The sequence below is a fragment of the Coenobita brevimanus genome, chromosome 1, assembly GCF_032717465.1.
Source record: "Coenobita brevimanus isolate Jiangsu-jjx chromosome 1, ASM3271746v2, whole genome shotgun sequence".
NCBI lineage: Eukaryota > Metazoa > Arthropoda > Malacostraca > Decapoda > Coenobitidae > Coenobita > Coenobita brevimanus.
The window spans coordinates 61,374,699-61,398,487 of NC_136954.1; the positions used below are offsets into that span (position 1 = coordinate 61,374,699).

The 23,789-nt window shown below is 41.6% G+C and overlaps 1 protein-coding gene across 3 annotated transcripts in view; it reads left to right on the forward strand.

Moving 5' to 3' along the window:
- Positions 1 to 23,789, forward strand: part of pug (pug C-1-tetrahydrofolate synthase, cytoplasmic) — a 105,639-nt gene that overhangs the window by 19,588 nt on the left and 62,262 nt on the right. For all 3 annotated transcript variants that reach the window (XM_080276922.1, XM_080277441.1, XM_080278010.1), the window contains exons 4-13: positions 3,678 to 3,791; positions 5,678 to 5,814; positions 8,219 to 8,314; positions 8,781 to 9,034; positions 9,910 to 9,971; positions 14,856 to 15,019; positions 15,810 to 15,983; positions 17,307 to 17,443; positions 20,127 to 20,341; positions 21,645 to 21,762. In XM_080276922.1, coding sequence (XP_080133048.1) covers positions 3,678 to 3,791; positions 5,678 to 5,814; positions 8,219 to 8,314; positions 8,781 to 9,034; positions 9,910 to 9,971; positions 14,856 to 15,019; positions 15,810 to 15,983; positions 17,307 to 17,443; positions 20,127 to 20,341; positions 21,645 to 21,762 — 1,471 coding nt within the window. The remainder of the gene's footprint in view (positions 1 to 3,677; positions 3,792 to 5,677; positions 5,815 to 8,218; positions 8,315 to 8,780; positions 9,035 to 9,909; positions 9,972 to 14,855; positions 15,020 to 15,809; positions 15,984 to 17,306; positions 17,444 to 20,126; positions 20,342 to 21,644; positions 21,763 to 23,789) is intronic.

Consider the following 23,789-nt stretch of genomic DNA (forward strand, 5'->3'; position numbering starts at 1 on the left):
TGCTGGGGTGCTAGTGCATGGGACTGAGGTGAAGGCTGCTGCTGAGAAGTGTGCACACCTGCACAAACTGCGGGACTTCAAGGTATCCAAGGGATGGCTCTTTTGCTTCAAGCTTCACCATGGACTTACTGGCCATAAGTCACACAGCAAGGCCTTAGACACAGTAGCGGAGGAAGTAGACCCGTTTTACTAGAAAGTGTAGTGCCTGATCAAGGACGAGGGCCTTGCCCTTGGTCAAGTCTATAACACTGACGAAACTGGTCTGGTCCAACGCTCCTTTCCCACCAACACTCTGGCTGAGGAAAGGGAGAAGTCTGTGTCTGGTCAGAAGTTGTTCAACGTGTCTTTGTTTAGTGCTGTGTCAATGCTAATTGGACGCACTGCCTCAAACCTGTTGTTGTTGGGCATGCAAAATAATCACGTTGTCTCCGTGGGTTGATGAATAGCCTGCCTATTGTGTGGTACCATTCTGTGAAGGCCTGGTTTCCACTGAGATCTTCGGAGATTTGTTCCACAGACGTTTCGTCAAGGAGGTTATCCATCATCAAATGGAGGTCCTTGGAATCACTCGTGACAAGGTGAAGTCACTCCTGCTCCTGCACAATACCCCCGCGCATCCGTCTGAGAAGGATTTGGTTGCTTTTGACGGGCGATTAGGTGCATGTTTCTCCCACCCAATATGACTGCTTCGATTCAACCATTGGACTAGGGTGTTATCGTGGCTGCAAATGACTGCACTGACGGTGGTTCCTGAATGAGGTGATGGTGGTGCTGGAGGATGAGGATGCAGTCGAAGACACACATGGGGAGCAGACCTTGCAGAATCTTTGGCATTACGACTTGAAGTCTGCAGTATTCAACTGGGTGAACGCGTGGAAGGAAGTCTCTGTCAAAACCCTCGAAAGCGGTCAGTCTCGTCTCCTGCAGGGAATCAATGCTGAGCACAACTTTTGGGGGTTTGGTGTGGATGATTTCCACAGTCACTTTAGAACAGCAGGAGAGCAGGTGGATGACGTCAGTGATGTGCGGGATTGGCTGGACGACAGCGGCGGCGATCCTGGTTACCAGACCATGTGTGATAAGGAGCTTGCCTCTGCTGCCTCTGTGGTCATGGAAGAGGACAGCGGGACTAATAAGGACAAGGATGAGGAACCTGACCTTGCAGTCCTTCGCAACTCCTTCAGTCCCTTGTCTCAGTGTCTTCTGTGGTTAGCTGGAGGGGGTGCTGGATTATGTTGAGCACCTACACTGTGACAGGGAGTTGCTACCGCTCCGCCTGGCGATGGAACTGTGGGGAGTCCGGGATGCTGTCATTCTCCGGCAGAGTCGTTGGTCCTGTTGTCAGACCAGGATTGACTCATTCTTCAAGTCTGCGACCCCCACAAGTGCCAGCCCATTCTCACCACCACCAGCTCGTTTCCCGCCTTCACCTTCGGACCCGCAACTGAGCATGTCGACAGCTGTTGAGTCTCGGTTGGACATAAGTTTGTGGCTGTCTTTGGAGTCTCCTGAGGGGGGTAGGCCAGTGTCACCCCACTGCATGTCACCAGTCATTGCTCACCTCTGGCAGGTTGAGGATGACGAGGAGGAGTAGTTTCTAGACCTTTGTTAGGCTTTACCGTTTGCCACTAGACCACACAGGTCTGCTCCACACCTGCTGGATGTGGCAGGTTACGATGCCTGGGGGTGGTGCACTGGGTGTTAAGTACCCCCAACTGAATGTTTTTCGGCAGGTAACGTTTGTTTTTTTTTGTAGTTTCCTTGGTGCTAAAATTTATTTAGGATATTCCTGTGTGTTTTGAGGTCACAAGATGGCACAGTGACCCGAAAATAGTGCCAAAAATAGGAGAGGTACTGTACATACAGTAGTGTCTAGGTTGGGCATTTTTTGGTTGTCAGTGTTTTTTTTTTTTTTTTTTCATGGTTTTCTTGGTGTTGAAAATTATTTTGGCTAATCCTATGTATGTTTTGATGTCAAAATATGCCAGAATGACTGGAAAACAGTGCCAAAACAAGGAGGGGTATTGTACATGCAGTAGTGTTTAGGTAGGGTGTTTTATGGTTTTTCAGTTTTTTTTTTTTTTAATGGTTTTCATGGTGTTGGAAATTATTTTGGATAATCCTATGTATGTTTTGATGTCAAAATATGCCAGAATAACGAAACAGTGCCAAAATAAGGAGGGGTACTGTACATACAGTAGTGTATAGGTAGGGTGTTTTTCGGTTTTCACTGGTTTTCTCGCATGGTTTTCTTGGTGTTTACCATTACTTTTGATATCGCTATGTGTGTTTTGATATCCAAATATGCCTGAATGACCAGAACACACTGCCAAATTAAGCGTAGGTACAGTACAAATAGGTTAGGTATAGATTGGAGGTGGGTATAGGTAGGTTCTGTGTATGGTAGGGGAATAGCGTTCATTATTCGGATGTAGCCACTACCCGGACATGCCTTTGGCTGTATTATGTCCAGATAATTGAGAGATTACTGTACTCAGCCTTTGCATACTGTAGTGTGGGAGTAAGCTGAATATTATTATTAGGCACCTGGTGGCTTAGTGGGTAATTATTGTGCTCCAATCGGATTGAGACGGTGAAGGTTTATATCCAAGGGGTGGTTGGGGTTTATTGCTCACGTAATGCTACTCAGGGATGAGTGAGGCTGGTCACTCTCATCTTAAATGTCAGGACCAACTGCCTAGCCCCGGGCTCCTATGTTCCTCGTGGGGCAACTTTTTTTTTTTTTTTTTTTTTTTTAACGTGTCCAACTCTGGGCAAAGGCTTCAGGGCCTATATCTTGGGGGCAGTAGCCTATCCCAAGGCCCAGTAGTCCTCCTACACCTCCACATGTCACCACTTCGGCGCTATCACCCACCGTCCATACTGAATACATGCTAGGGCTGTCTCATACAGGACTGGTGTATTGGTACTGGCGGGGTTATTTTTATGACATGTCGGCGGGTCATCTGGTAGATCAGGAAAGTCTGCTTTTTATGAAATTCAAATCCTTAAACTGTTCCCTGCCCTAGCCGGGATTTGAACCTGGGTCCATCAGGACTGCAGTGGTGACCATCATCCACTTACTTGATGTAGTGCTACCTACTTCTTCCTTCACCTTTATCATTCTTTTGCTGTGTCTGCTCCTCTCTCCTCCTGTTTCTCTCATCATTCTAGTCACGTCACTTTTCATTACTCGTCTTTCCTTTTCAAGTGGTCTTACATTGATTGACAAGCCTAATGGTTTCTTGTAAGCCAGGAAACCATTTACAGTGGTGGGTGGTAACCATATAACTAGCCCACATGTGTTCCTTATGTGTTAGCAGGTTGGATGGTGGAGGGTTATTGCCTCTCCCTGTAAAACAACTGAGACTAAAGGTCATCCCTTGTGGGATTATGGCATCTGACTATAGATAGATAGATAGTAGATAGATAGATATTGCAATCCAAGCCTACAGATCGTTATGCAAAGCATATTGGGTGTTGATTTATTATTTTAGTACTTGCTGCCAAATGTTTGATTAGTTGATTTTATTTATTATTTTAGTAACTGTTGCCAGTGTGTGAAGTTTAGTTTCTGTATGAAATATGTCAGCAAAGAGGTATACTAAAAATGTCATAAATGGAAGCCTTTTCGAGTTATCTATAGTAGTTTGCTGTAAATCTTGCTGTATACATAGGTTGGAGGCCGAGAGGACAGCAATGTTTATATCCGGATGAAAGTGAAGGCAGCAGAAGAAATTGGCATCAAGGCGCAGCACATCAAGTTCCCTCGCACCATCACCCAGTCACAGGTGATTATTAATCTACTGGGTCCATCCTAGCTCACTACTGCACTCATAACCTGTCACTGTCATATATTTATATCTTGTAGGCCACATCAGCACTGCTTGCTAAGTATTGTCTTCATGGGATCACTGTTTATTATATTTAACCCTGACGACATATTGTAACTTAAACTTACATTTCTGCCGTACTTGACTTACCCTACCGCCTTAATCCAAATGGATTAATTTAACCTAACCCTAACAAGTTAATCTACCCTAACTTGCTCTTTCTCAGACCCCCCAGGGAAGGAAGTGCTGAAATTAACTACAGTTTGGAAATTTACACCTCATCCCCTTTCCATTCCTCATTGGTTATTTTTTTCATCTTCACCTTACTCCATTCATATTTTTCTTTAATCTTGAAAAAATTATTTTCATTACCTTCTTTAACCTCTTTATTATGCATTCTCTTGGAAGCCTTCTGCCTATTGTTAAACTCCAAGGCTGTGGCAGCCCTAGACATCTCCTTTGTTCGTGGCTGGGGGAAACCATTTAAAAAAATTGTGTTTTCATCATGTATTTTGACTCACTTATACCTAACCAAACATAGTTATAGTTTTGCCAGACAAAGTACACTCCACACTGATGATTTACGACCCACTCTTCAAGCATAAGCATGCATAAGCGCGATAAATGACCAAAAAGTTCATAATATGTTTCACGTGGCTCTTCTGGAATGTATGACGCAGTCTACTGATCGGCATTTCTGGAATGCTATATGCAGCTGAGAGATTAAAACTTTTGTTTATATGGTGGGCTCTGATAATGTGCATTCAACTTTCATGATTCTACTTCTGGTACAATCACAAAATATCCATAGTTCCCCTTTCATGCTAATTCTTGCAGCAGCTATGAGACTGGACCAGACAGAATTATGTTTGACTCATAGGAAATAAGTAGCTAAGTAGTATCCAAACTTCCCCTTTCTTGTGAATTTTGACAAATCTAAGGCTGGACTACCTTTTTGGGAAACAAGTCCCCCACAGACATTTAAGGCTTCCTGAAGTAAGCTAAGTCAAGGGGCACTCATTTAGCCTCGTACACCCCCTCCCCATCCTCAACACTCAATTTGGCATAGGCAAGTACCCAATAGCCTTTATTGTTTTCATAGAGTATGATTTTTGTAGTACATGTTAAGTAACCTTGTGTAATAGTAGCTGCTAAGTGCCCAAAGACAGAATTTCATCAGTTATGAGGCAGGAGAGGGCGTAAAAAATTGTATGTGTACTGTAGTCAGTTTTGAGTGAATGTTTAATTTTTCCATAAGTTTATGTATTCAAGTTTTTCTTATTCTTTTTTGGATGAGGGTTAGAAACCTGGTAGTTGCACATAACGAGAGCCCACTGTACTGTACAGTACCATTTACCTCTACATGTCTTTTCATTTTACCTTTTTATTCATGTCTGCAGTCCTTTTAATATATCTTAGCTCATGCATCTAGGCTAAATATTGTGTTGTTTCCCTTTAGACATTACATGATTATTAGTTATGCTGTTACATTTTCATTCATTCATTCATTGCCAGACACCATGTATCCCAGATGGGGTGGCCAATGGCTTAGAGTTAATTGTTTTACAGGGAGGGGCACTAATCCTGCACCAACCCCACTTGTTACTTTTATTATTGGCAAATACACATTGTATGAATCAGAGAGAGAGTGTGTGTTTATGTTTGATTGTGTGTTGTGCTATATGGTTCCCTAGAAAAATGGGTAAGAAACATGAAGCAATTTTTATGTTCTCCCTGTCAGAATACAATGATTAGATGCAGTAGGAGGAGAGAGGGCTGAAGTTTTGAGGCTGGAGATAATATGAAAACATAAAGCAATCCTAACATTATTTTCCTCCATACAGCTGGTGCAAGAGATTAAGAAGCTAAATGCAGATCCCAGTATCCATGGCATGATTGTACAGATGCCACTGGACTCAGACACTGAGATAGACTCAGACCTTGTTCTCGATACTGTGTCTCCTGACAAAGATGTTGATGGGTAAGCCAGCTAGGAGAAAATTGTTTACTCGATTTTTTTTCACATGTAGTACAGTACAGTATTGGTAAATTTTTTTTGGGGGGGATATTTATTAGTGTATATTGAAACTTCTCTGGTTAAAGATATATGCTTGGTGCTATTTTTAAATTATGAAAGTTTTCTTTTTGTTTTTCTGTGATCTAGTACCGAAATTTGAAATACAGTAAGACCTTTGTTATCCAGAGAGCATGATCTGAGAATTTTGATGGGTGTGTACTTTTTTGAGAAGTCAGGTTTTATATGGAAAAAATGTAGGCAAATTAGATGAAATAAAAGAAAAAAGATGCTTGAAGTGTTCGAAGGCAGAAGCCGCCAATTGTGAAATATACATATCAGTACCACTGTGTGCAGGCGTTCCTTTTCCAGCACATATTGATAATATTGTTACCAAAGTAAATTTAAAGTCTATCTATCTATCTATCTATTGCCAGACACCACAATCCCGCAAAGGGTGGCCATTTGACACTGAGTTAGTTGTTTTACAGGGAGGGGCACCAACCCTCCACCAACCCACTTGTTGACATGTAGGAAGCATGTATGGTTTGGTTATATGGTTACCACCCAGCGTTGTAAATGGTTTCTTGGCTTACAGGAAACCATTTGGCTTGTCACTCAATGTAAAGCCATCTGTAAAGGAAAGAAAAGGAATAAGAAATGACAGGAAAGATGGGAGAAATAGGAAGAGAGGAGGGCAGGCACAGAAAAAGAATGATAAAAGCTAAGGAATAAATTTAAAGTGATATCCATATAATCCTGTTTTTTTGCATCAACTTAAGCTTATTCAGTTCAAGATCTAGATGGGACTTAACCATCTTTTTGAAATGGGGCTAACTCTGCAGTCTGTCAGGGGCCTTGTGTGTTTGGTGGGAGCCAGTGGAGGGGTCATTTCATCATTACAACCAAAGTAGAGTCCAAGCTCAAAAAGGCTTGTACACGGACTTAGTAAGGGTATGATATATTTTTGAGGAGGTAAAGCCATGTATGGTGAGCCAATATGCTATATTTATTATTCTTCAGATAACTCATTCATAAGGGTATCCAGAAAAATCTTTAGTCTGGATAGAACAGTTTCCCAAGTTTGTAGGTAAATTGAGGTCCCACTGTATCAGTTGTGCCTGTACTGTCTTCATATTGCTGTGTGAACCAGTTCCCTTATGTATTTTTAGTAAATGGAATTTATAAGAAGTTTTATGGAGCAAAACTTTTCTTCACCAATGTAGCACGTTATATTTTATGGATTATAATGCTGGAGATGTTGGAGAATATAATTGAAGTGGAACTGATTATAGTGGCATAAATGTAGTAGGTAGGGGCGCTCACCATCCACTCACTCGATGTAGTGCTGCTCTCGGGTGTCTGACCTTTCCTCTCCTCCATCCTTCTTTCCTTCCATCCTCTTCTGTCTTTCCTTCATTCTTTCCTCGTCCTTTTGCCTATGGGTGACTTTACATCCCCTCTTCTGTCTTTCTTTCCTTCATTCTTTCCTCTTCCTTCTGCCTGTGGGTGACACTACACTGAGTGACAAGCCAAATGGTTTCCTGTACACCAGAAAACCATTTACTAAACTGGGAGGTAACCATATAACCAAATTTTGGCACCTGGTGATTTAGTGGGTAATTACAGTGCTCCAGTCTGATAGAGTTGGTGAAGGTTTATATCCAAGGAGTGGTTGGGGTTTATTGCTCACGTATTGCCACTCAGGGATGAGTGAGGCTGGTCACTCTCATCTTAAATGTCATAACTAACTTGCCTAGCCCTGGGCTCCTACGCTTCTCATGGGACAGTGTAGGATTGGATGATGAATGAATGAATTAGTGAATCCATTTGTTGGCAGCCATTATTTAAAATCTGTAGGTGACTCTGTTCATATTGTAATCTGAAGATATACCTGTATGAAAGGTAGTCAGAAAATTATGCAACCTAATCCTGATGTTTTGTAAGGATGGCAGTCAGTGGTACCAGTGTCCCATAACCATCTTTGTACTTTATTTTATTTATTTATATATTTATTTGTTACATCCAGTACCTGCATGGTTGAGTAGAAAAATCTTGAGGTTGCTAAAATGTTTTTCCTCACAAAAGGAGACTAAGCCCTCTCTGAAGCACTCAAAATTGGAGAGCATAATGTTTGGATCACCTGTAATAAATTGTTTGTTTGTCTAGTTGGCAAATTGCCATAGCCAGTTGTTTACCAGTGCAAGGATTCTGTAGGAGACACAACAGCCATCAAGTGAACAATGCTGACTTATGCAAACATATTACATACCGGTACATGTTACACTTCCTTTTAAAATTTATGTAGGAGGTACTGTATTCTGTATTCAGAACATGAAATTTATCGGAATGTTAAATCTCTCTCCATTAGCTTGACCACAGTCAGTGCTGGGAGACTTTCACATGGTATGCTGAAGGGAGGCTTTCTGCCATGCACTCCTAATGGCTGTATGGAGTTGATACACAGGTGAGGCATAGCAAGAGGTCATAAATCATGTGAAATTATATATCAGTTCTGCAGTGTGTTGTAGAGCAGTTTACAGTTGCTTAATTTGTGGTGATATATTGTCAGTATGAGATGGAGCAGCATTATTTAAAAAAGAAAGAAAGAAAGAAAAGAAAAGAAAGGCAGAAGTTGGAAGACACAAAATCTTCATCTTGGTATTAGTATATAAATATGGTGTCCCCACCTCCTAGCACCTTCCTGGAAAAAAAAAATCTCAGTTGTGACAGGGTTTTGTTATTAAGTTTGTGTGTTGGTCCAGGGCCAGTATCCACAACTCAGCTAATGATCAACTCCCAGTTGTAACAGTGATTTTTTTTTTCTTAGGAAGAACAAGGAATGGAGACTGCAGAAACTTCCCATAACTCTTGTTTTTCATGTAAATTAAAATCTTGATTATGAGAGGGATTTGTTTGTGTGTCTGGTTCAGGTCAGGTGCAAAAATCCAGGGTGCTAATGCAGTGGTGCTGGGTCGAAGCAAGATTGTGGGCACTCCCATGGCTGAGCTGCTTAAGTGGCACCATGCTACTGTCACCACCTGCCACTCACGCACCGCTGACCTCCCTGCTGTTGTGCGCACGGCAGACATCTTAGTGGTTGGCATTGGACGACCGGAGTTTGTTAAGGGATCTTGGGTCAAACCTGGTGCAGTGGTCATTGACTGTGGCATCAATTCTATACCAGGTCTGATTATTGCATGCAGTATCTTAATGTATCACATAAACTTGCATTCTTATCAGTTAGGGAGACTTCTTGGCACATCCTCCTGGGGGAGGCGGTGGCTGAATCGGTAGAGAGGCGGCTTGCAGTCCTAATGGACCCAGGATCGAATCTCGGCTGGGGCAGGGAACAGTTTAAGGATTTGAATTTCCTAATAAAAAGCAGACTTTCCTGATCTACCAGATGACCCGCCGACATGTCGTAAAAGTACCCCCGCTAATACCAATACACCAGTCCTGTATGAGACAGCCCTAGCATGTATTCAGTATGGACGGTGGGTGTTAGCGCCGAAGTGGTGACATGTGGAGGTGTAGGAGGACTACTGGGCCTTGGGATAGGCAACTGCCCCCAAGAAATAGGCCCTGAGCCTTTGCCCAGAGTCGGACACATAAAAAAAAAAAAAAAAAAAAAAAAAAAAACCTGCTTATTTTTGTATTTGGCACATGTCTTACATGAAGTACCTGTATGTGTAGATGGTCTTACTGTGAGGTGAAGCAGAGAAATTTGAAGGCTTGAATGGATGAATGAATATACAGTGTTGTCTAATTCACACGGCATTGTTAATAGTTCCACTTCAGTGCCATCCTGATGTAGTTTTGTATTTTACCCATGTCATATATTAATATGCTTTTGGGTTATGACAGTTTAATCACAGCCATATAAACATAATTTTATTTTATGGATTTACATTTGTGAAAGGATTCACATGTTTGAAATTCCAAGATTTGTTAAATACATATTTTATTTTTGTGTTTTGAAACTACTGCAAAAGGAAAGTGTTCCTTTTTTCATTATTTTTGTTATCAATTATGAGTTTCATATAACCCATGTTTCACCAGATTCCACCAAAAAGTCTGGTTCTCGCCTTGTTGGTGATGTGGCATATGATGAAGCTTCTAAGGTGAGTAACTTTCTGCTCATTTGAACCCATTGTAACTGAAAGAGTTTGTAGGTGTGTAATATGAAATAGCCTAAGGATTATTTGGATTGGCTTATGCTGGTTTATAAGTTTACTATATCCTGGTTTACAGACTACCAGTTATAAAGTTATAATTATGGAATAACCCACTTTTAAAAAGATACTTGAAGCATGACAGTGTTCAGATGGATATTGGAGAAGTTTGTTTGTGTATTCAGATGCCAGCTAACAGGTTTGACTCAGTTGGTCCCAACATCTGTAACCTCCCATGTCCTTTCCCACCACTTCATTCAGTGCACAAAGTGGATTCGTCAGTACAATATCAAAATCACTCCTTCTATCATGAGCACTTCCACTTTATGAACAGGCTCTAGGTTACTCAATATACGGTTTTGTATCACTTGGGCTGGCTGGTAGTGCTGGAGGGCCCATTGTGGTACAGAGCTTATCGTTTATCTGTTTGTCATGCATCAGTCCCCCCCACACACACACACACACACACACACACACACACACACACACTTTCAGCATTCCTTTAACCCCTGCACGCTGGGGTTATTTTTACCTCAGTCGTCACCTCAGTACAGGCACTTTCCCAGAAATTGCTCGCCTTCAAACGTTAATATCTCTGAAAGTATAGCACTTAGGGAAACAAATTAAAGGCCATATTACTCATCAACTCTTCCTCTTGCAAGTGAAAGTATCCAAAGGTCTGTAGGCCATTGCGTTGATGAGTAATTGTGTGTGGAAGAGAACTAATTTTCGGCACAAGCGCAGGACATGTTCGTGCGTCTGCCTGCGGCGCTGACAGTGGCCTTGCTATCATTGTTATAACTTCACTACTATATAAACTAGACTCTGTTACATCCAAGGCATGCTTATGGCACTATCACTGAGCCCTTTTTCTGGTGTCCTTGGAAAGAGGCTTGGCAGGGGTGGATGATGCAGTTGGCTACAGGCGGTGCAGACAGAATCAGATAAATAGGAACCTGAAGGTATTGTTGTACATCTGGCAGAGGCATGGGACAGACTGACTCTCGTGTGTGCAGTGGAGAGACTCGCTCCCTACCCTTTGGTGTGAGATGAAATGGCAGCCAGTTCAAATGCTTGCGAGAAGACACTTGCGTGTATAACTGCTACCCTGTGGCCCCATGGAAGCCAGATTGTGACATGTATAGACGTTACCCAGCAGATGATGGTTAATCCATCCATCCATCATCCAGTCATACGTTGCCCCATGAGGAGCATAGGAGCCCGGGGCTAGGCAAGTTGGTCCTGACATTTGAGAGTGAAAAAGATGTATTAAATCCAGAATAAGCTTAATCACCTGTATACAGGGAGGTCCTGAAGATACAAACAGTTAGATTCCATCTGGCATAGTTGTATAATGAATTCTCATATAACGAAACACGTAGCTAATGGTAAAATATTGGTTGGGTTCACGAACCCCATCAAAGGTAAGTTTTCATGCTAAAATATACGATACCAAATGCAGCAAACATATCTGTGTTACTGAACTGTCGAGAAAGCCACCTGAAAGAGCAAATAGTATGCAAATAACATGACTGCACATTAATTAAACATATAAAACATGCATAATACTCATCTATAGGTGGTAATGTTGTGTTGGAGGTGGGAAGGTGGCCTGGCGTTCGCCAGCTGAGCAGCATTGCCAGATTCCCCATCCCATATTATCGTACCCGGCACGTTAAAATTATCGCTTTTTGATCAAAATTATCACACTCATAAACAAAGGCATTTCTTCACATAAATCAGTAATTACTGTGGAATTAATATATTTATATGTGGAGTGATTAATTAACTCCTAAAAGACATGCATCGAAATGTTTAGACATGCAGTACGTTAAGGATGGGCATAATCGGCGGGTGTGATATGGTGGGGGATTTGTGAGGGGGAGGTGTGGGGGTTGTGGAGTGGTGCAGGGATGGAGACTGGGAGCTTGGAGAGGTGGGGGTGAGGGTGGGGGGTGATGGGTGGGGTGGTTGGTGGGGGTTGGAGGGGTGGGGTTGTTTGGGAGGTGTGGGTGTTGGGGTGGTGGGGTGATGGTGAAGGGTGGTGGGGTGATGGTGGAGGGTGGTGGGGGGAGCAGACAGTGGTGGGGGGATGGTGGAGGGTGATGGGGGGAGTGGTTGGGAGGATTGGGGGTTGTGGGGGATGGGGGTGAGGGTGGGGAGGGTAGGAGTTAGGGGTGGTAGGGAGTGGTGGGGGATATTGGGGGATGGTGGGAGGAGTCAGGGGATGGTGGGGGTTTGGGGGTGAGGGTGGGGTTGGGTGGCAGGTAGTGTGTGGGTGTGGTGGTAGGGGGGGGTGGGGTGTATGACCACATATGCAGACACCTGTCTTTGGCCCTAGTACCCTTGGACAGCATATGCAGACACCCGTCTTTTAGGGGTTAATGTTATTGAATTTATTAAGTACCTACCAGAATATAATACTGGTTATCGCAAGAGTTACTAAATCCTACCGTTGTACTAGTCTTGTAGTAAACTTGTTAATTCGCAATCCCCGATTTATTTTTCAAATTATGAAATTATGAAAGTTATCACGTTATCATATGAATGCTATCGCATATCGCAGTGTGACAAAATATTGCATTTTGCGATAATTATCGCATATCTGGCAATGCTGCAGCTGAGCAGTACCGATATTTCTCTCTAAGGTTGAGAGAAAATGGCGGTGACTGTGTTTGCAGGGATGACTGAGTTAGAAACCTCACACTTCACCTCAGACTGAATGTCATATCATTGGATTTTCGAGGTTGTATATCGAAAATAGCCCCTAATTTACCCAGGTTGTATCATTGGTTTCTCTTATATCGAGTGGTCTTATAATGGGACCCACCTGTATTGCCTTGAGACACATATTTTACACTACTGTAGTTTGCTGATCTTCTTGAGTTTGAATTTTAATTTGAATATTAATAGTGATTGTGACAGTTATACAGGTGGTCTCATTTTACGAACAGTCGACTTACTAATTTTTGACTTGACGATCTCGTACTTTTAGTACAGTATTCAATTAATTACATGAGATATTCTACATTTTATTAAAAAATAGGCTTTTTGTTAATGATGTTGCCCAACTGTAGGCCAGTGTAAGTGTTCTAAGCATGTTTAAAAGGCTTGGTAGGCATGGCAAGGCAATGATGTTCTGTTGGTTAGGTGTATTAAATGCATTTTTGGTTACAATCAGTTTTTCGGAATGTGACCCAATTGTAAGTAGGGGACCACCTGTAGTTGTTTGTGTAAAACATAATTTTGGTATGTGAGCATTGTCAAAAGAAACTTCTATCTATCTATCTATTGCTAGACGCCTCAGTCCTGTTCGGGGTGGCCACAAACAAATCGCCTCCACATTGCCCTGTACCCCGCCATTTCACTGCCCTACTCCCAACTAACACCCCCCTCTCTCATATATCTCTCCACCCCATCCCTCCATCTCGTCCTCGGCCTCCCCCTCTCTCCCCCCCTCCACCTCACCCACATACACTCTCTTCGTCAGTCTTTCACCCTCTGTCCTCTCCACATGGCCAAACCACCTCAATGTATTCCTCCTAATGCTTCCTATCACATCCATATCCACACCACAATGCTTCTTTATGTCCTCATTTGTCAGCCCGTCTCTCCATGTGACTCCACAGGCTCCTCTTATATAACTCATTTCCACTGCTCTCACTCTTGTGTCCTTCCAACAACGTCCAAGCTTCACTTCCATACGTTAGAGTTGGTATTGAATACTGTCATGTAGTAACTTTTTCACTTCCATGCTCACTTCCCTGTTTCTTATCACTGCTTTCACGGAACCAGCAACCTTTCTTCCCTGCTGTACCCTTTCAAGCACTTCACCCTTCAAACCTCCATCCTTACTCATCACCCTACCCAGGTACATAAACGTACTCACGTTTTCCAATTCCTTACCATCCATCCTCACTGTACATTCACTGACTTCACCTCTCTCAGAGACCATCACTTTACTCTTCCCTACATTCACCTTTAGATTCAGTTTCTTACACACTCTCCCAAATTCATCCACCAAGCCTTTGCAGCTCCCCTTTGTCTTCACTCAACAACACAGTACCATCTGCAAACAACAGTACAGGGAGTGTCCAAACACTACCCTCTCTCAATAGGGCCACTCCAACATCCACTACCCTACCTTGTACCTCTTTTATTACCCCATCCATGTACGGATTGAACAACCATGGAGACATGACATAAAGGGGTTAATACAAAACATAAAGGGGTTAATACGAAATTTAATTCTCACCACGAGTGCTACTCTTGAACCTCTTTTAGAACTTGATTGACCTTAAAATCATCACACATGAACCAAAAATCATATCCCTATGGTGTAGTTAATATATAGTGTGTGCGTTCTGCATAATGACAGACCTTCCTCTCACTCTTTCATCACAGCTCTTGGGTAAAGACAGTTATGTAGTAAAGGTATTCCTTACAGTATTATGGATCTGAGAACACACTCAGTATAATATATACTGTATATTCAAATACATTTACATATACCTGTGATCCCTTGTGATGAGGGTAAATGAAAATAACTTTTGCATTATTGCTGATGGTTGTGACCAAGAAAATTTGATGGAATGTCACGATTTTTATTTAAGTTTTGGGTGAAGCTGAATAATGCCTACATATTTTGTTTTTAAAAATACAAGTTATTGTCCTGTGATCAATATAATTTTCATGGATTCATCTTTTTGATAAATTACGGCACATAATGATGTTACAAGACACATAATTTTTTAACTTTCTTTTATATTCCCTTTCTTTTGTCTCTGTCTGTCTGGCAGTATCTATATCTGTATCTATCCTGTCCATTTCAAGGTGGCATCAGTGATCACCCCAGTGCCAGGAGGTGTGGGTCCCATGACTGTTGCTATGCTGATGCAGAACACAGTCATATCAGCAAAGACAGCTGCCAAAAGGATGCGTGCCAGCGAATGGAAGATTCGCTACCTCACACTCAGTCCACTGGACAAGGTGCCGAGGTAAGACAGCAATTGTTGCCAAAGTTATCTGTGTTTGAATTTATAAAGCGCTATAAAAGCCTAATCCTCAGACTCTAGTAATTTCTTATTGTACTTTATAATGGCTAATGACTGTATTTGTACCATTCAGTTTTGAAAATTCTGTACTGAGGTGAGTAAATGAATCTTAAGGGAACAAGAATAAATGACAGTGCACCACACACCATTGGGTTGAAGACAGTGCACGACACATCATTGGACTGAAGAGATTAGATGTTGATAGTACAGCTGTGTACCCAGTAAAAGATCTGTGCAAATAGACTACAAGAACATACATGCAAACATGACCATTCAGTCCATACTACTATTATTGTTAATCCTTATTTTAGAACTGCAGGTTAATTTTTCCATCCATCATCCAATCCTTTATTGGCCTAGTAATAATGTTTGGGCTTGAGGCTAGGCTTTTCAGTCCTGATGTTGAATGTGAGAGCAACCATTTGCTCATCCCTGAGTGGCGCTATATAAGTAGTAAATCCCAAACACTTTTTGAATGTTAACCTTTATGGACCACATCTAGTTGGAGTGCCTTGACTCACTAAAGCACAGGTGTCCATTTGTTATAAGGTTACCTCCCAATATAGTTTCTTGGGATACAGGAAACCACTTGGCTTGTCATTCAGTGTAGAGTCACCTGAAAGTAGCACTATATCAAGCAAGTAGCACTAGGTGCTTGTGCTCCTGTTTTTTAAACCAGTTGTTTAAATTGTGAAAGTTTGAATTGATCTTAGTTTAATGTTTTTACCACCAGTGACATTGAAGTTGCAAGAGCTCAGACTCCAAAAAATGCTGCGGAATTAGCCACTGAAATTGGCCTTCTGGAAAGTGAAGTAGATTTGTATGGGAAGACTAAGGCCAAGGTCTCCCTCTCCGTGTTGCAGCGTCTAGCCCACCAGAAGGATGGGAATTATGTGGTGGTTGCTGGGTGAGTAGACATGGAAACACCATAGTAGTATACTAATTTGAGATATATAGCATATTTCCAAAGGTGTTCATCTTTCCAGTGATGTGAAAGGTTAGCGACAGGAGAGTTCTTTGGGGAAACCAAAGCATCGGTAGTAACAAGGTGTTGGTCTTTCCTTCTGTAAAGGCATTGTTCATATTTACCCTCAGACTAATTTACTTCTCTCCGATGAAATGATCATTGGAGGTGACCTTGTAGCTTTACAGACTCTTTGTGATGTTATTGAATGGGGACAAAATAACCTTGTCTCATTTAATGCTAGTAAAACTAAATATATACAATTTACTAATAGACAGGTATTGCCAGAATCGTATATTACCTTCAGTGCTACAAATATTCCGATTTCCAAAAGTATTGAAATTCTCGGCGTCTCACTTAATAGTGCCCTCAGCTGGACCTCTCATGTCAGATCACTTGCTAAAACCATCTCAAAGAAACTTGGATTATCGTACAGAGTCCGTAACTTCTTCGCTGACGAGCAGTTAGCTATAATTTATAAGAGTCATGTGCGCTCTCAGCTTGAATACTGCTCACCCTTGTGGAATGGATGTGGAGAGGTTGCATTAAAACAACTAGACAAAATTCAGAACAAAGCTGTTAGAATCATTAATAACCCTGCTATTACTAACAAACTACCTCCCCTACAAGTAAGAAGGAATGTTGCCTCCCTTTCATTATTTTACAGATATTTTTATAGCAAATGCTCAGACGAAGTTGCGTCCATTGTGCCACCTCTCCATGCCTTCCCTCATGCTACACGGGCATCTGGTAGCGCTCATGACTGGAGTGTCACTCAGCCATTCTGCAGAACTTCTGCCTATCAATTCTTTCATTCCCCGAACTGCATCTCTCTGGAACTCGCTTCCCCAGAGTTGTTTCCCTCCAAACTTCAACCTACAGCTGTTCAAGTCCAACTGTTACAGATATTTTATGAACAGAGGACACCAGTAATCTGGTGCATGGATTTTTTTTTTTTTTTGTTCATTTGTTTTTCCTTCCTTTGTTCTGTTAAAAAAAAAAAAAAAAAAACTAGCTTGAACCATCTGTGGAAATATAATTTGTAGACTGGTAGCCACAGGGGGTAGAACTGGATTCCAGCCCTAAATGCATGTGGTTTATGCAGCCTGTGTTTAATGCTGTTATTTCGGAATTTTTTTTTTTATTATCGTGGTGGAAATACTTAATATTGTAATTGTAATACGTAAAAGTTGATGTAGCCATATGCACTCAGTCACATCTTCATAACATCCATGTATGATAATCATATATTATCCTTTAAAATAGAATTACACCAACCCCACTTGGAGAGGGTAAGAGCACCACCACCATTGGCCTGACTCAGGCTTTAGGAGCACACCTGAAGAAGAATGTCTTCGCTTGTGTCCGCCAACCGTCACAGGGGCCAACCTTTGGCATTAAGGGTATGTAAACTATCTTTTGCTGTGTTCATTTTTGTTTACTAATACTGGTACTTTAAGTACTGGTAACAGTTTTATGCCAGCCCTATTTTTCTGCCTTCTGTCATGCATTCTTACTTGTTTCGAGTATATTGAAGCAGCCTCATTGACATACAGACTGTCTCACTAACAACCAGACATGGGGTAATAGTAGTATGTAATAGTAATAGACTATTACAGGGTTTTCAAAGTAATAGTAATAGATCACAAGTTCCTGGCAATAATAGTAATTGTAATAGTAATAGATTAGTGTATATTACTTTCCCATTAGAGACATTTCTTCATTTATCATAATCAGTAAAAACAGCCTTCTCATCTTGGTTACCTGTTGGCTGCTCTCCAAGCTGCAGGTACACCGCAGGAGACCGTGCAGAATGGAGAGTGGTCAACAGGCCATCAAGTGATCTAGACACACTTGTGCATTCAGTAGAACAGCCTCCCAACGATAATGAAAATAAAAACCATTTTCAATTTAATTAATACCATTACAGTAAATAATATATTAACAGTAATAGTAATACTAATAGATGACCAAGTAATAGTAATAGATGACCACTAAAGTAAATATAATAGTAATATAATAGACAGCAATTGAAATTAATAGTAATAGAAACCCAGTAATAGACCCCATGTCTGCCAACAACCTTATCCTCTTTAGCAAAATTCCAACATGCACGTCACCCTCTGCACTCAGCTTCTTCCACATCTGTACTCATACATGGAGCATTGGATGGGAGTTGGTCACTTCTCCACTGACAGAAAGTGGTATTCCTTAGCTCTATGGATCTGTTGCCCTTCAGAACCCATAAAACATGGCTTGAATGTGTAAGGTGTCAGGCACGTGCAAGCCCGCCATTACTCAACACTGGAGGACTTCTGGAAATCATCAGCCACCAGATGTCTCTCACTGTTAGCTTCTCTGTCCTGAGCACGTGTTCAGTTACCCCCCCATCCTGGCAGATTTTCGAAAAGTTTTTTTTTTGGCTAAATCCTCCGCTTTTTATGAGAAACATCGAAAATTCAGAGAAAGTGCTCAGTTGAGTTTAGAAATACGGTAGAAGTAAGAGTACGTTTACCTTGTTACCGTGTTCTCTCAGGCCTGGCTCGAGAGAAAACGTTTTCTTTGGGAGGGGTAGCTATTTCAGACCATTCAAAACTGGTTAGATATTTATTTATTTGGTACGAATTTATATGTAGTACAAGAGTATATTGGTTTTCAGACAATAATATAGGTGATAAAAGCGTTATTCACTCACCATTAACATCAACATATGGCACCTTCTTTTACGACGTTACCGCCTCATCACTTGTGCTTGTTTCTTCCTCTGGCTTATTTCCTCCTTTGTCCTCCACCTCAGGAATCATTTTCACCTTGAATTTCGTCATTGGAGAGACTGTGGTACAACATGTCTTTCCTGGCCAGGTCACTGCGAACAGGTGGGTTGCTGAGAAAATGGCGTGTGTTGGGGGAGGGGGGGTCAGATGGGGCCCGGCATTATCCCTGTCTGGCTTTGGGTAAAGGAAGGTCTCCCACATATGCCTACCAAAAATCACCTGTGAAACTTGAAAAATGTACAGATGATGGTCCTAGCAATTGCAAAACCTATGGATACGTCATCGGGTGTCACCGTGACAAAACGTCGTGATGTATCCACACGTCGTCGGGACGCCTCGGGTTATGCAAAGCTAAGTTAAATATTGCCTCCTGAAATGCTCAGTTTATACTGTAGTTTTATCCAAGCACTTGTTTTGTATGTGTCAGTCTCCCTTTTGGCAGAAATTTAATGATGATATACCGTATTAAATTATTCTGCTTCAGCCATCCGAGCTCAGAGACAGTCCCCATTCCAAGATTTTATATGACTGATTTGAAAGTGGTGGTAGTGCATTTTCCTAGGGGGATAAGTCATGATCAGATCTTGGAACAGGAATTGTCTCTGAGCTTGGTTGGCTGATGTAGAATAATACATCATCATTAAATTTCCGCCAAAATAGAGACTGACACAAACAAAACAAGTACTTGGCTAAAGCTTCACTATAAATCGAACATTTCAGGAGGCAAGATTAAACTCAGCTTTGCAGCAGCTTCATTAAAAATGGCAAACAAAAACATATAAGTGCCAAGGTTTCAAATTTATGGGTTTGTTTTGGGGGAAATAAAACAATGAGGGCAATGTATTTTCCATTATACTTCTGTTAGGAAGCTTTTTCAGTACTGTACTTCAATAGTGTATAATGGTATTTTGCCACACAAGTTCTCACATCAACAGAGAAAAATCACGGTAATTTAGCATATAGCTGGAGCAGACAAGCTGTTAACGGTGGTGGCCCCTAGCAGAAGGCAGCTTCAAAGTCCCCTATTTTTTTTACAGTCTGCATATTTAACTGGTGTGTATATCTAGGATGTACAGAATCTGTTTTTTGATGGATCACCTTTTAGCTCTTGGATATTTTGGTAATGCTCTGTAATTGATTATAAAGTGATACAAATGGTACCATCCAAGTGCATTTATAATTGTACCCCTATTTTTTTTTTTTTTTTTTTTTTTTTTTTTTACCTGTTTATGAAGTTGCTTATTCCCTAATGTTTGAATCTGCTTCATTTTTCTGTATTTAATATAATGCATCTTTATGCTTTTTACTGCAGGAGGGGCTGCAGGGGGTGGGTACTCTCAGGTGATACCCATGGATGAGTTCAACCTCCATCTGACGGGTGATATCCATGCCATTACTGCAGCACATAACCTCCTGGCAGCTCAGATCGATGCCCGTATGTTCCATGAGTCCACACAGTCAGATCAGGCACTGTATGGCCGACTCGTGCCCAAGGTCAAGGGTATGCGCAAGTTCTCACAAATTCAGGTGGGCTGGATGGCTTTGTTTAACCCATGAATCTAGATGACATTCTTTTTAATTTACTTATAGTACTACCAGAATTAAAAAGGCCCCCGGTATTAAAGGGGTTTGTTAGGTCAGTGTTAGTGAGATTAGGAAAGGCCTGTCATATTGAGGCACTATATTAGGGCTAAAAGTAGCCTTATCAATTTGAAAAGTTTATCCTGATTTGCATATCTTCATCAGGAGATTGCAAGACTGAAATGGAGACATCCCTGGTATCAGAAAGTTAAAATATGTTTGGGTGATAATGTTTTTTTATGCTGAGGTTGTTTTATAGTATACTGTATTTCAGTAAAACTAAGTGTGAGTGGCAGGCCATATGGTTTCTTGTAACCCAGGCAACCACTTACTGCAGTGGGTGGTAACTTTACAGTGCAGTATAACCAAGTGGATGACTTTTGTTGGTCTATTGGTTTAAGGCCCTCTAACCAAATGTGGCATATAAAGGTGTGCATCCGAGGAGTGGTTGGTGTTCAGTGCTTATATATTACTGCACAGGGACAAGTGGTTGGTCACTTAAGTAGCCTCGCTTCAAGTCCATTTGCTTTTAATCAGGCAGTAAATGAGAACTAAAGTTACTAACATAATCTGTTCATGTAATAAGTGGAAGCTAAAAGGATAAGAGCAAGATGTGATGGTGAGGACTAGAAACCCATCTTTGTTCAGTACTGGTGTAGGGATGTGGGAGTCTTTCTTTGTACAGCATTGGCATTGTGATGTAGCAACCCTGCTGCCCAACTTTTAACTTTTCAAACAGTCTCTGAACTCCTATGACACAGGCCATAGCACAACAAATGGGAGGGATGATTGCACTTAGGGCATCATTATTCCTCAGATTAAACTCCACATGGCATCATTATTCCTCAGATTAAATTCCACATGTGATCATAGACCTTTGACCACCTCATAATCCTCATATGAACATGGGAAAGTGGAACTGAGTGTTGGTGATATCTCGTGTTCAGTGTTTATGCCTTGGAAAAAAAGTGTTAGAAAGATCAGCTATATTAATTTTAAAGAACACAAATATATGTGGAGAAGAAAGTATAGCTGAATAGTTATCAGGAGAGAAAAAAGAATAAAGTTTTAAAATACTATTTTTGTTCTGTAGAAAAGTAACCAAGAATCATGACATAAATTTCAAATGTTTGGATGTGTGCTGCATGGAGGGATGACTAATGTTCACTTCTTTTTATTTTTTTTAGATATTTCTTTTAAATAGTTTTCTCCCTTTGATTTTAAAACTAGTCATGTTGCCCTACTACAGCTGAACCGGCTGAAGAAGCTAGGCATTGTGGAGACAGACCCTGACAAACTCACGGAGGAGGAGATTACAAAGTTTGTTCGTCTAAACATTGACCCCTGCACCATCACTTGGCAAAGAGGTGAGAATTGCATGTAATATAAATCATCATCATCATCATCATCATCATTATCTGGACCTCCTTTCCCACCCTAGGGCAGGGTGAGGAGTAGCATCATTCAGATGGCCCAAATTTGCACAATCAAATGGGCCGCTCTTCCATTCGCTCGCCATTCAAGCCCCCGGAATCCTGGCTCTATCTGATACGCCAAAAACATTTACCACGTTCTGTAGGTTCACATAAATGTATCCAATAGAGTCAGTCTGGACACTGTCATGTTAAAAAGGGGTGCCAAATCCCTGATCATGTGCTTTTCATGGTATTCATCCGCCCAGCTCAATCTCTTGTCAGTCCCCTAGCCTCACCGACTTCCAAACTGCTCTTCCTCACACACTAATCCACCACATTCCTTCACCTTTTACTTGGCCTGCGTTGCCTCCTCCCTCCTTCAAATTCGCTCAGATATACCTTTTCACCACTCTGTTATTATCCATTCTCTCTGTTATTATCCATTCTCTCCACATGACCATACCATCTCAGTACACTCTTATTATTATTACCCCACCCTTATTTTATATATATATATATATATATATATATATATATATATATGCAAGGAAGAAAGAACCAAAGGCTAAGCCTGCAAAATAGTTCCTTCCAAGAAAAAACAAAAACAACACAAAAGAGAACTAAATCCAAGATCCGTTTATTTCAAGATGCCTGGACACACTGAGTTTGAAAGACTGGAGATCATAAGAAGTAGGAAATACAGACAGAGGGAGACAGTTCCAGATTTTTCAAAGGTGTACCAAAACTGCTCCACGAGGAGTAGGTGGCTGAAAGTTGTATGGGAAATAGGGGCAGGTGGCAACTCTCAATACCACCCACGCACTGCCCCATATACGCTCAGAATATGCGCGCGTGGACACCATGGAGCACGCACATAAATTTTCCTCATTTTCTTCCCCTGATGCCGCTAACTCCACATCTGGCACTAGGTGATCTGTGCACACACACACACACACACGAAAGAGAGAGAGAGAGAGAGGGGTAAAGAAGATCTGCACACACACACACGAAAGAGAGAGAGAGAGAGAGAGGGGTAAAGAAGATCTGCACACACACACACACACACACACACTCATGAGAGAGAGAGAGAGAGAGAAAGGGCATTTTTCTGAGAGATAGAGAGGGAGAGATAAAGGGGATCCGCACACACACACACACACATACACACGAGAGAGAGAGAGTAAATATAGGACCAGGCAGAAACAGCGTCCCTTGCGAATGAGGAGATGTGGCGTGACAGCAATCCCTCTTCTCTCTCTCATTGTCCATTCCCTCCCTCCTCTCTTGGAGAGAGAGAGAATAAAATACAGGAATGGCACACTCAGCATCCCTTCGAATGAATGAATGACGTCCCTCTTGTCTTTCATTCTCCATTCCCTCCATCCTCTCTCGGAGAGAGAGAGAGAGTTATGGGTAAATTGTATAATATGCTTTGTTGGCAGTGCGTAAGGTAATTTATCGTAGTTTGAGAGAGAGAGGGAAAGAGAGAGGGTTGATGATACAGTAATCACGTGATCCTTGCCCAAGGCCATGGTAAATATAGGCTATTTTTCCCAGATAATGCCCTTCCTTACCTCATTAGAATTAGGGGATAAGTAAACAGTGAGATATATTTAGTCAGAGAACGACGGGAGAGCCGAAGCCAGAGAGTAGAGAATTCAGAAGAATCAAGTTCAGGAACACGAGAGCATTATAAGTCGTTGCATACATATACACAACAGCCACCTTTGAGTTTGAAATGATTATAGAGAAAGTAGGAGGATACAGAAAAGTAGGAGGATACTCAGCTGACAGCTGAGTCTCGGTTAAGAAGAGAAGGTGAGGTTCAGAGGAGGAGAGGTGGTGGTCAACAGAGAAAGTCAGAGGAAAGGCCACGAATGTTGCAGAAATGAAGAAGTGAGTCAGACAGTGGTTCCAGGCACATTGAGTCATCACCGGAAGAAAGACAGATGGTGGGGCATTTATGGTCCCCCCCCCCC